Below are 12,703 nucleotides of genomic sequence, written 5' to 3' on the forward strand. Positions count from 1 at the left end.
TTCGGGCTCTGCCGTTTGGCGCCTCTATTGCACCTCGGGTGTTTACAAAAATTATGGCGGTTATGGCAGCCCATATGTGTCTGCAGGGGGCCCACCTGTTACCATACCTGGATGACCTCTTACTGTTAGCAGGGTCTCCAGAAGGACTTCACCACCACCTGCAGCTGGCAATATCTGTGCTGCGGATGCACGGGTGCTTGAACAATTGGAAGAAGTCCTCCCTGATCCCGTCTCAAAGGATGATCCATCTGGGGGCTCTGTTGGATTCCCAACAGCAAAGGATTTTTCTGACAGCAGACAAGATCTCCACTTTGCAGACGCAGGTACGCAGATGCCTCCACAGTTGCCGAGTGTTGATACACTCAGCAGTGCAGTTACTGGGATCCATGGTGTCGACGTTTGACATGGTGGAATATGCCCAGTTTAATTCCCGGCTTCTGCAGAAATTAATCCTCTCCAGATGTGATGGATTACCCCATCAGATAAGGTCACAAACGATGGTGCGCTCTCCGGAGGTGCATCTGTCTCTGTCTTGGTGGCTCCAGTTGGTCCACCTCCCCAGGGGGTGCCCCTTCTGGATTCCGGACTGGGTCCTTCTGACGAAGGACGCCAGTCTACAGGGTTGGTGCGCAGTGACAGGTACACACTATTTCCGGGGATGGTGGACAGCAGAGGAGTCTGCTTTGCCAATCCACATATTGGAACCTAGAGCAGTCTTCAGGGCCCTGCAACAAGCTGACTCATACTTCACAGACTACCCGTGAAAGTTCAGTCAGGCAACGCCACAACATAAACGAACAAGGAGCGACTCTTAAGTCCGGCGGCTATGTCAGAGGAGTCTTGCATCCTGACATGTGCGGAAGGCCATCAACCAGCCATATAGCCGGTGTTCATTCCAGGAGTTCTAAGCGGACTTCCTCAGCCGTCACGACGTGCATCCCGGGGAATGGTCTCTTCACCAAGAAGTGTTTCAGCTCCTAGTGGACAGGTGGGGCCTTCCGAACGTGGACCTCATGGCCTCTCGACAGAATCACAAACTGCAGCTGTACGGGTCCAGGACAGGGGATGCCAAGGCTCTCTTGGTGAACGCTCTGTCAGTCAAGTGGACCTTCCAGTTTGTGTATCGCTTCCCTCCAATCTCCCTTCTTCCTCGAGTACTTCGGAATTTCAGACAAGAAGGAGGAACTGTCCTCCTGGTGGCTCCAGCATTGCCCAGACATCACTGGTACTCAGATCTTCAGAGTCTCTCCATCGACACTCCGTTGCTGTTGCCTCAACGTCCGGACCTGTTGTCTCAAGGTCCTTGCCTTTACCTGGATCTGGGTCAGCTGTCTTTGACGGCGTGGCTCTTGAGACTGCCCTCCTAAGGTCCAAGGGTTTTTCTGGCTCTGTGGTTAACACTATGCTCAGAGCAAGGAAACCTGCCAGGATTTACCACATGGTGTGGGATACCTATTTTGAATGGTGTCGTCCCAGAAGTTACGACCCCCAAGTGTTTAGGTTAACCAGAGTTTTGGCTTTCATAACCAGAGTTTTGGCTTTCCTGCAGGTGGGTTTGGACCTTGGTCTCCGCCTTGCTTCACTGCATGTCTCTGCCGTTTCAGTGTGGTTCCAGCGAAGGGTCGCTCCTCTTCCTGATATCCGCACTTTCCTACAGGGGGTCCTTCGCATTCAGCCTCCCTTTGTCCCTCCTGAGGCACCTTGAGATTTGGCTGTGGTTCTTAGGGCCCTCCAGGGTCCTCCATTTGAAACCCTAGACTTGGTGGATTTCAAATGGCTTACTGCTAAGTAATTTTTTCTTCTGGCTATTGCATCTGCAGAAGAGTGTCAGATTTGGGGACTCTCTCGTCGTTCACTTTCCTAGTTTTCCACCAGGACAGGGCGGTGCTTCGGATTCGTCCTGGTTTCCTTCCTAAGGTGGTCTCTAGTTTCCACATTAATGAGGAAATCATTGTGCCGGCCTTTAATTCCCCTGACCTCTCAGCAGGTGAGGCCTCTTTGGATGTGGTGCGTGCCCTCAGGATTTAAGTGGACCGTTCCACTTCCCTTCGAAAGTCTGACTCCTTGTTTGTCCTTTATGGTTTCCACAAGATAGGTTGGCCGGCCAGATGGATTCGCATGACTATATCTGAGACTTACACTCATGAAGGCCTTCCAGTGCCGCCCTCTGTTACTGCTCATTCTACTCGGTCTGTGGGTCCTTCGTGGGCAGCTCACCATGGCGCCTTGGCTGTTCAGCTTTGTAAGGTGGCCACGTGGTCTTTTGTCCAGATTTGTTTGAGGTATTATACTTTTGATAGCTTTGCCTCTCAGGATCCTTCTTTCGGGCGGCGGATTCTCCTCTCTGAGCAGGAGCGTCCCCCCCCCCCTTGAAGGTACTGCATTGGGACATCCCCAGGGTCTCCCTACGGAACCTGAAGTAGAAAATGAGAGATATGGTAAGAACTTACCTTTGTTCTCTCTTTCTACGAAGTCCATAGGGTCCACAGGGCACCCACCCTGACGCACCTGTGCTTCAGATGGGCTCTGCTCTGGTCACCCGTTTTACGTCTCCTTCTGTGTGAGAATGTGATTCTAGTGTGTTACAGACTTTGTTCTCTCACTTTTATCCTCCTTTGGCTTGCTACGAAACTGAGGTGCCTCACTCCCGGGGGTGGGGTATAGAGGGAGACTCAAGTGCATCATGGGAGAAAAATTTACTGCTTAAGGTTCCCAGATGACTCTACATCACCTATACCCAAGGTCTCCCTATGGACTTTGTAGAGAGAGAGATAAAGGTAAGTTCTTAACATATCTCTAATTTTTTCAAGCAGTTATAGCTAATACATGTTCATTCATTCTCCCCCGTTAATTTTATGTATTATTTGCCATGAAATGTCTTAAAACTGCACATGTTTTCTGTAGTAACTTATGCTGGCCATACATGCTACAATTATCGGGGCGATCCGCCTGATATATCGGCGGATCGCCCCAATAATTGTAGCTTGTGTGCGGGCGACCGAGGGATTGTCCAGCATGCCCGTCCGATGCGATATTTACCCGGTAAACTGTCGGCCGCATCGGGCTGTGTATGCCCAGCCGCGGCCGACAGACAGACATTTCCTGTGTTCCTTCCTATGGAAGGAACAGGGAAATATCTCCTCCGCCGGGGGCGGAGCACAGATGTCGGGCTGATACACTGTGAGATTTGTATTATTATCTTTGTTTTCTAACATGTTTATATTTATTTCTTCCCTGTAATAGGAGGGTGAAGTTCAAGATAACAAGAGAAAGATGGAGCTTGTTAGACATGAGGTGGAGAGGACAAAGACACACTTTGATGAACAGAAATCCTTGCTTATGATATCTGAGCAGCAATACGAGGATATAAGAATGAAAATCAATTCGGTGGCTGATGTTGCGGAGCCAGTGAAGGTCTGTTATTCCAGCTCGCAGTGTATTCACATTGTAGTCTGGGCAGAGCTTCAAATGATGCGTCATAGTCAGATGTACACAGTACAACCATACACTTAATTATACTTGAAAAGATCAGATAACGTCAAATCCATAATAGATTAACATTGTTTCCTCGTGAAACCTCCATGGTAAGCATTACAATGGGTAGCTTCCCTTCCAAGGTAGGTAGAAACAGGTAGATAGGAAATGCAGCCGCCTCTTTAAAGGGGACATTAGTGAAATGCGTGAGCAATCATCTAAGTCTTTAGCCAGTTTTTGAAGGGTTCTAGAGTGGAGGCCTCTTGAAATGTGTAGGGAAGATCATTCCATAGTCAGGACTACAAAGCTAAAAGCTCAACTCTCAAATTAATTCAGGGAGATTCTAGATCCTGCTAATAGTCCTTCATCTACAGATCGCAGTAATCGAGTGGGACAGTAAGGATCAGAGGCTGCTTCAGGCCCCTTGGGCCATGGTCATGTAGGGCTGTAAATGTCAGTAAGCCAATCTTAAAATATTCTCCATCTTACAAGCAGCCAGTGAAGGGAGTAGGTGGCTGGTTGGTTAATAACCTGGCAGCTGCATTTTATACCAGCTGCAAGCTGTGCATTTCTTTTTCTTGGTAGAGGGCGTTGCAATCGTCTAATCGTGATGCTATAAATGCATGTATGACTTTAGGCAGATCTTCTGAGGGAATTTAGTGCTTGATATGTTCCTCAGATGAAAGAATGAGGATTTGATTGTGGCTGATAACTGATGTATAAGTGTTTAGCCACAATCCAGGACAACACCAAGATTCCGCCCACATCTTCAGTGTTTTGTAGTACTGAACCCCCAAGCTTAAGTCCAATTGGTTGGCTCATTATGTTGGTCTATATATGGCTCACATAGCCTCCTCCCATCATCCCTGTTACTTGTAGTCACTGTGACTATTACTTAGCCTCATTGAGCTGAGCTTGTTTTCCTGTAAACCAGGGCACCCTGTTAGAACTTGGAGAGATATAGATCTGAAAGTCCCCATGACTGAACACAATCACCCGTCCCTTCACAGAAAACATATATCGGCTCCATAGCAGAGGAATGCCAAAGAGTGCTAAGTTCTTTATCATAGACAGGGTGTATACAGAGAAGAGACTGAATTGTAAGCCACTGTAACTTTATTTTTTTTGTACATATTTACACAAGACATGGCCATTGACTGGTCTCTATCAATTGTGCCATTGGTGGTTTACATCGATAACAGGAACCCATCGATGAAGGTGGATGGAGGCGACTCTTGGTGGGCCAATAAAAAAGTGGGGTGCGTCGCTCCTTGTCAATAATGCAAGGGACAGTGCAAGAATTACAAAAAAAAAAAAAACCTTGCCCCCTGCTCTGCCATTGATATCTGATCTTCGCCATTGATGGCAAAACTATTGACCCTCAGTGGCAAACCATCAATATTCATCCCTAATTTACACATTGAGATGGACACAGCATAAGCTACTTGTAAGAGTTTTTCTTTCCAATCGTAAACGTAAGCCCTAAACCGTTCTAATTCTGGTAATAATTTCATTTGGAAAGCAATCAGGCTAGTGATAATCAAGCAAAAGCTGGGAGCTCTGTTCCCCTCACATGATGAATAGAATTTATTCTGTCAGTATTGTAGTGTGTGCGGTTTTATACCAATACCACCTATGAGCCCATCTACAAGGTGCTGTTCTGGATCAGCTGCTTCACTGCAGCTTCTCCAGCTGTTGTAAAACTGCAACGGAAGCTGGGATTTGTAGTTCCACAGCAGCTGGCTAGCTTCCTTCCACTAAATTACTGATGTTTATGTAAATGGTTCTCTCAATGTAAAATAGTGTACATTTCTTACTGACCAGCTGTACAGGATGATGTAACCTATTCTGTCTCCTGTTGCAGGAAAATCTCCAAAAAGTGGACCAAGAAGTGGAAAATTGTAAACATCATAAAAAGCACTACGACGAAAAGCTGAGGCAGCATTTAGGGGAAATCCAGAAGCACAAGCTGGAATTGGCAACCAAAGAAAAAGACCTAGAGGTAATCTGACTGGCCCATACACACAGCACTATGCACCAATACATCGGCTGTGCAGCACAGCCGACGCGATGTCGGTGAACGTTGTCGTTCACAGACCTATTCCTGGTACAAGCCTGCCGATGCGCACACGATATATATCGGCCGTTTGAGTGAATGGCCGATGTATCAGCCAGTGTGAACCCAGCATGAGGGAAACAAAAATAAACCTGTATATTCAAAACAAAATGGGAGTTCTTAGGTAGATACGTATTGCTTTATATACAGCCTTTAATCATTATTTTGTGACAATGTTTTTTGCATTGTGAATTACTGGTGAGTTTTAGGGACAGCCACACAGTTCAGGAGGGAAGGTGTTAACTGAACAAACACTCTCACAAAGGGGAGGGCTTGGAAGAAGAAGCCATTTGATTTTGGGCATGCAAGAGGTAGGAACAAAGAAATAAACAGTCAAAGTTCTGCTGGTAATACACACTGCAATATAAGGCATTCTGTCCCATACCTCTGCCCGTGTAGCCTGAAAACTGGCAGTGCTCGATTATCAAGTGAAGAATCCGTTATCCGTGGGGCAAAGGCTGACACAGGGGTTGAGTAACCCCGGTCCCACCTCTATCGGGCATCCCCCCTGGCCAGAGCTGTTACGACCCTGCTCTGGTGCTGCTGCCCAGGGACAATTTTTCTAGTCTCCAGTTCGCGCCGCCAGCAGCAGCAAGCAACAGTTGCCATTTTGCTGCTGGGAGAGCTACTGCTGGCAGCGGAGGCTGGAGATGAGCAGAACTAATTCCCGAGCTGCCTGAGAGGAGGCTCCGCAGTCTGCCCCGCAGTCTGCCCCGCTGCAGGACTGGAATTAGGACCTGCGCTGCTTCCTCGGGGAAGTGTGGGGGAAAGACGCACACCGTGGGCACAGCCAGAGGGGAGGGCCCCTAGTGCCCCTGTGCCAACCCGAAGGCTTAATCCAACCATGGTGAGGGGTCATCTACTAACCACATTAACAGGCCCCGGTGACATCAGATGTGCTATAGCTCATTGGTTCTCAATTAACAAGACCAGGTCATGTTTTCTGGATTTCTATTATCATGCACAGGTGAGTTAAGCTTTTTTGCTGGGTCAGCAATTATCCCACCTGCTTTCCACAGACAGAAATCCTGAAAACATGACCTGTTGGGAAAACTTGGGAATTGAAGCTGAGAACCACTGATCTAGCTTCCTGGCCTTCGCATTCGGTGACTGGATTTCCACCAACTCGGCCATATGACGTGTGGCCGGCTTTAGAGAGAGTGCGCTTGTGGCACAATGAAATATATACAACATATACAAATTTGGTGCTTACCAGTCCTTTAATTAATCTTACAATGGATTCAGCCATAGTTTACATTTAATACAGAAATTGTGAAGGCTGAAAGCCTGTAGCGTGTGAGATTGGCAGAGCCTGACATAAGCTAATTGTCAGGAGATAAAAAGGGAATATATTGCAGGGTGTTTTAATGGGTTCCCTCTTTATATTGGTACAGGGAAAAATCTCTCAGGCAAAGCAGATTTCTCCCGAGCGGATTGAAGTTACCCGAACGGCTAAAAGTCTGGATACTGAAATTAACCGTCTGCGACAAAAGATAAACTCAGAAGAGGATCTTCACGGAAACAGAGAGGAAATAATGAAGTAGGTTCTGGCTCCGCTCTCTGTTTTACTGATGGGTACAGGCATAAGAGTAGCGTCTTGACCCACTTCCAGACAACCATATAGCATGTAAAACATTGTCCGACGTTACCGCAGTGACTTCTGAATAGGAGACGTCGGCTGTTTCATGTCTGTTGGCTGTTTATGTCAGCAAATCTTGTAAAGGAGACTTATTGTATTCCTTTTCCTAGCGACCATTATATATTTGAATATTGCTAAATGCCTCCTCCATTTTCTGTGTGAAGTCTTGAACCTGGCCACACCCCCTGATGTCACATTTTTTCATTTATTTTTTTATTTTTAAGTGTTCATGGATGAAGAGATGGCTTCCCTGCGTCTCAAATAACTTGATTACGTTTGATTATGTTTTCATTTACTCAGGCTGTCCAAGCTTTACATTGTAGCATTGTTGGTATACAGTAAATTTGTGATTTACTATAAAACCTAAAAACTGTCCGTATGTCAGTTGCTCCCACATACTGTGTGACTTATGGAAAGTATATATTGTACACCAGCGTGGTTACAGTGCTTAATTCCACTTTAGATAACGTATAATAATATAGTGATTCACCCACCGGCTGAAGCAAGAATTAACCCTGACTCTGAGGTAGTAAGAGCCCACTTGCTTTGATCAGTATTGATATTTGCCTTCAGATGAGCGGTTGAACACACAACCTGGTTCTTGGCTGAAGAAAAAGACACAAGAGGCAGCGTGAAGCATTACTGCTCTTCCATGCAGGCCGCGAATCTTGTCGCTTAGTAAAAGTTCTGCATTGCTGTGAAATTAAGTTTTAAATACACAGTAAAGTTCATATATATGGCGATTTTTGCTATTATGTGTGACACCCGCCCCCTCCCCCCAGAAGACACACCTGATATGCTTTTGCAATGAGTGTACTATTTTCTGATTCCCCTGAGTATTCTAATGATGGCTTTATATGTCTTCCTTGTTCAGTACTGCTCTCAGGATCTGTCACTGCTGTAACGCTGCCTTCCGGTGAACAAATAGCAGTATCTCTCAGTTTCCAGGGTAATTAGACCCTTGTACCGTGTCCCTTTCAATTAGTGTGACACGGCATACTCTGCACAATGTGATGGTGATTACATAGTTGGAGAGCTGCTTTGGATATGTGACACTTGCTGACTGTTGTGTTGGTGGGCAGCAAATACCTGCATCACTTAATGAGTGGATGGATTGTGAAGTTAGATCATCTGTCGCTGCCAGGCTTCAGTGAGCCCTATGCTTCTTGTCTGTCTTTATTTAATATGAGCACCAGTTTGTGTTGATCTGTGTTACAGGGAATACCACGCCGCAAAAGAGAACTACCACGATATGGAAAGTAAAGTGAAGAATCTGAAGATGTTTGTGAAAATGTTAGATGATATAATGACGCTGCGATACAGGACTTACCAGCAGTTTCGGAGGTAGGATTTCTCATTTTACATCTGCTAAATTTGACATTCTGTATATGAGTGTTAGAGCTTATACTGTACACATGTCCCAAAACGTGTGATGCTCAGAAGGCTTAGTAATATCATTTTTATTAAAGGGGGTAGAAATAAATACAAAATATAATAAAACTTTCTAGTGCTCTAATAAACCTCTTCTTGTTTTCCCTTATTTATTAAAATCAATTTATTATAATTCTCAATCTGGGTAGACAATATACGATATACATCTTTGCCGCTTGCGCTGCAAACGCACGCATCGCACCATGCTTTTTGCCATGCTGCACGCTGCGTTCGCACTTGTTTGCGGACGCGTGACTCACCATACGTGTTGCGATTTGCTGCACAAGCGACAAAGATACAAGTGGACATATCTGTATCGTATGATATATCATTCCGACGTGGATCCAAATGATATATCCTACACATCGTAGTGTGTGTACATCCGATCCGTCGCTAATGACAGATGTTCATCGCATCGCCCTATCTGCTGTTCTGCCCAGCAGATGGAACGCTGCAATGAACGACTTGGCGCTGTTACATGCAACATGTAACGATACATACTGCCGACATAGACGGGATCGTGCTGTATAGAATGGGCTATTGAGTGACCATTGTTGAGTTGCACAGTTATGTTATTAGTCTGTCTCCCGTAGGGGAGTTTTTGGTGACATATAAAAGTTAAGTTCAATTTTAACTGATGAAATGAGGAATGCCCCCACAAAGACGGCTTCCTTCTGTCTGATGTGTTACATATTCCAGTAACCTCTAGGGCAGGGGTGGCCAACCAGTCAGAGCCCAAAAATATCTGTGGTCAAGTTGAAGAGCCGATCACATGCGCGCGCCAAAGGCTGTCATAAGGCCACGCCCCATTTTTGTGGGCACGCTTTTGGTATGACAATCGCAGGAGCATGACCTTGTGTCACGCCCCCGTTTTTAGTCACTCTGGCGGCGAGCCCAGGACATTGCAAATACACAATTTACATAAACTACCCAATAGAATTCTTCCACTGTTGAAGTGAAAGTAAAAGCCAGAGCAATATAGGAAATATTGACTTAGCCACGTTCACATAAAATACACAGAAACAAGCCAGATCCACATAAAATACACAGAAACAAGCCAGATCCACATAAAATACACAGAAACAAGCCAGATCCACATAAAATACACAGAAACAAGCCAGATCCACATAAAATACACAGAAACAAGCCAGATCCACATAAAATACACAGAAACAAGCCAGATCCACATAAAATACACAGAAACAAGCCAGATCCACATAAAATACACAGAAACTAGCCAGATCCACATAAAATACACAGAAACTAGCCAGATCCACATAAAATACACAGAAACTTGCCAGATCCACATAAAATACACAGAAACAAGCCAGATCCACATAAAATACACAGAAACAAGCCAGATCCACATAAATACATTGAGAAAGACAGTGCCCATTATGCTGTTCCCCCAGTAGTTGTCCCTTCTGCAATGCCCCCTGTAGCTGTGCCCATTATGCAATACCACCCAGTAGTTGTGTCCCTTCGCAATGCCCCCTATAGTTGTGCCCATTATGCAATGCCCCCAGTATTTGTGCCTCTTATACAGTGCCCCTTGTAGTTTTGGCCCTGTATTTGTGCCCTTTATGCAGTGCCCCTTGTATTTGTGCCGCCTAAAGTAGTGCCCCTTAAGCAGTGCCTCCTGCATTTGTGCTCCTTAAGTAATGACCCCTGTCTTTGTGCCCCAAAAAGTAGTGCTTCTTAAGCAGTGTCCCCTGTATTTGTGCCCCCTAAAGTAGTGCCCCCAGCCCAGTACTTACCTGACCGCGCCGGCTCTGGCTGACGCTTCTTTGCTTTGACTGGATCTAACTAGATCTAGCAGACCTCTGACGTCACCCGCGCAATGCATCACTGGGAACGCTGACCTCTGAAGTGATCAGAGGCTTCTTTAGTATCCAGTGGGGAGAAGCCGCATTTTAGAAACAAAGGAGTCGCAGGCTGGCCACCTCTGCTCTAGGGAATATATAATCATAATTACTGTCTCTGGATTTTCTTCTCAAAAAAAAAAATAGCAGATTATAGTCTTACTCAGGCTGCATAATATACTGTTGAACCCGTGCAGGAATAAAAAAATATATATATATATATATATATATAGTTATGTCAGCATTAATTCTCTTGTCCCCCATGGCTGTAAGAGTCACAGACCCGGTACTCTTGCAGAATGTAGTATCAACTTATTAAACTAAGTTCTCCTTGCTAATATCACACATTTTACCATGCACAGGGCACGTAGAGAGCAGGCCCTGGTACTGAGGAGGGCGTAATCACTGCATCTCTTAAAAAATAATTATTTGTTTATGGTGCCGCACACTGTACAGGAGGCGCCGGTGGCCACAAAGGGGTCAGTGTTCTCCTTTACAGCTGACCCGTACTGGTCCCCTCTAACAGGCCCAGGTAATTAGTACCTGCTACCACCGCCCCCTCTCGGCGCCCCTGACCATGCACCCAATAGCAGTACATCATATGCAGTTGAATTGCACCTTTGAGTGTTGCTGTTGCCTACACAGGGAGCTTGGATGGTCCTTCTGTAAGCTAGAAAAATATCTCCAGAAGTTTATGGGATGTACAGATATTTGAGCTTACTATTTAATTGATAGTCTGCAGTCTCGTGAGCATTAGTTGAGCCTATAGAGAGAAGTTGATTTTACTTTGTATAGATAAAAGTATTTTACCAAGTCAGCAATCAACAATATACATTATATTTATATATGTGCCTTGTTCAACATCTTCCCAGATGGGGACAGCAATTCTCTTGGGTGTGATATAATAGATCTACATGAAAAGGTCAACAATGTCTAGATAGACACCAGATGTTAGACAGACAATATGTCGACAGGGACAAAAGGTCAACACGGAATAGGCTGCCAGATACAAAAGGTCGATAGAGAAAGCATCGACCCACAATTTTTTATATTTTGTCTCCCCCTAACCCTAATCTTCACCCCTAAGCCTCCCCTTGGTGCCTAACCGCTGGGGTAGGTGACTGAACTTAACTGTCCCTTCTAGTGCCTAACTCTAACCCTCCCCCCTGGTGCCTGACCCTAACCGCCGAGGCAGGTGCTTGACCCTAATCGTCCCTTTTAGTGCTTAACTCTAACCCTCCCTCCTGGTGCCTGACCCTACCTGTCCCTTTTAGTGCTTACAAAAAGTCAACCATTTGTGTGTCAACATTTTGAATTTGTCGATTTTTTTATTTTTTTTTGTTCCTGTCGACCTATTGTCTGCCTAACATCTAACCATCTAACATCTGGTGTCTATCTAGACATTGTCGACCATGTAGATCTATAGTCCGGTTACCAACTCCCACATTTCACCATATCCAGCCGGGAATTCATTTGTTGCTTATCATGTCTTGACGGTGAAAAATCTTTTTAAAAACCTCGAAAATGAATTTCTCTTATCTGCCTCTTTGTCTGCATATGTAACCTGTGATCTGGATAGAAATGTCTGCCTATGTAATCTGTGATCTGGATAGAAATGTCTGCCTATGTAATCTGTGATCTGGATAGAAATGTCTGCCTATGTAATCTGTGATCTGGATAGAAATGTCTGCCTATGTAATCTGTGATCTGGATAGAAATGTCTGCCTATGTAATCTGTGATCTGGATAGAAATGTCTGCCTATGTAATCTGTGATCTGGATAGAAATGTCTGCCTATGTAATCTGTGATCTGGATAGAAATGTCTGCCTATGTAATCTGTGATCTGGATAGAAATGTCTGCCTATGTAATCTGCTCTCTGTGACCTGGATAGAAATGTCTCCTTATGTAATCTGCGCTCTGTGACCTGGATAGAAATGTCTGCCTATGTAATCTGCTCTCTGTGACCTGGATAGAAATGTCTGCCTACAGTATGTAATCTGCTCTCTGTGACCTGGATAGAAATATCTGCCTATGTAATCTGCGCTCTGTGACCTGGATAGTAATATCTGCCTATGTAATCTGCTCTCTGTGACCTGGATAGAAATATCTGCCTATGTAATCTGCTCTCTGTGACCTGGATAGAAATGTCTGCCTATGTAATCTGCTCTCTGTGACCTGGA

At 45.2% G+C, this 12,703-nt stretch overlaps 1 protein-coding gene across 1 annotated transcript in view; it reads left to right on the forward strand.

Annotated features, from left to right (window-relative positions):
- The window catches only part of SMC6 (structural maintenance of chromosomes 6), a 166,428-nt gene that overhangs the window by 121,423 nt on the left and 32,302 nt on the right, over window positions 1–12,703 (forward strand). The window contains exons 20-23 of the mRNA XM_088468145.1: window positions 3,244–3,414; window positions 5,339–5,476; window positions 6,985–7,130; window positions 8,448–8,573. Coding sequence (XP_088324271.1) covers window positions 3,244–3,414; window positions 5,339–5,476; window positions 6,985–7,130; window positions 8,448–8,573 — 581 coding nt within the window. The remainder of the gene's footprint in view (window positions 1–3,243; window positions 3,415–5,338; window positions 5,477–6,984; window positions 7,131–8,447; window positions 8,574–12,703) is intronic.

This window comes from Taudactylus pleione, unplaced genomic scaffold (assembly GCF_031769625.1).
Source record: "Taudactylus pleione unplaced genomic scaffold, aTauple2 ptg000081l, whole genome shotgun sequence".
Classification (NCBI taxonomy): domain Eukaryota; kingdom Metazoa; phylum Chordata; class Amphibia; order Anura; family Myobatrachidae; genus Taudactylus; species Taudactylus pleione.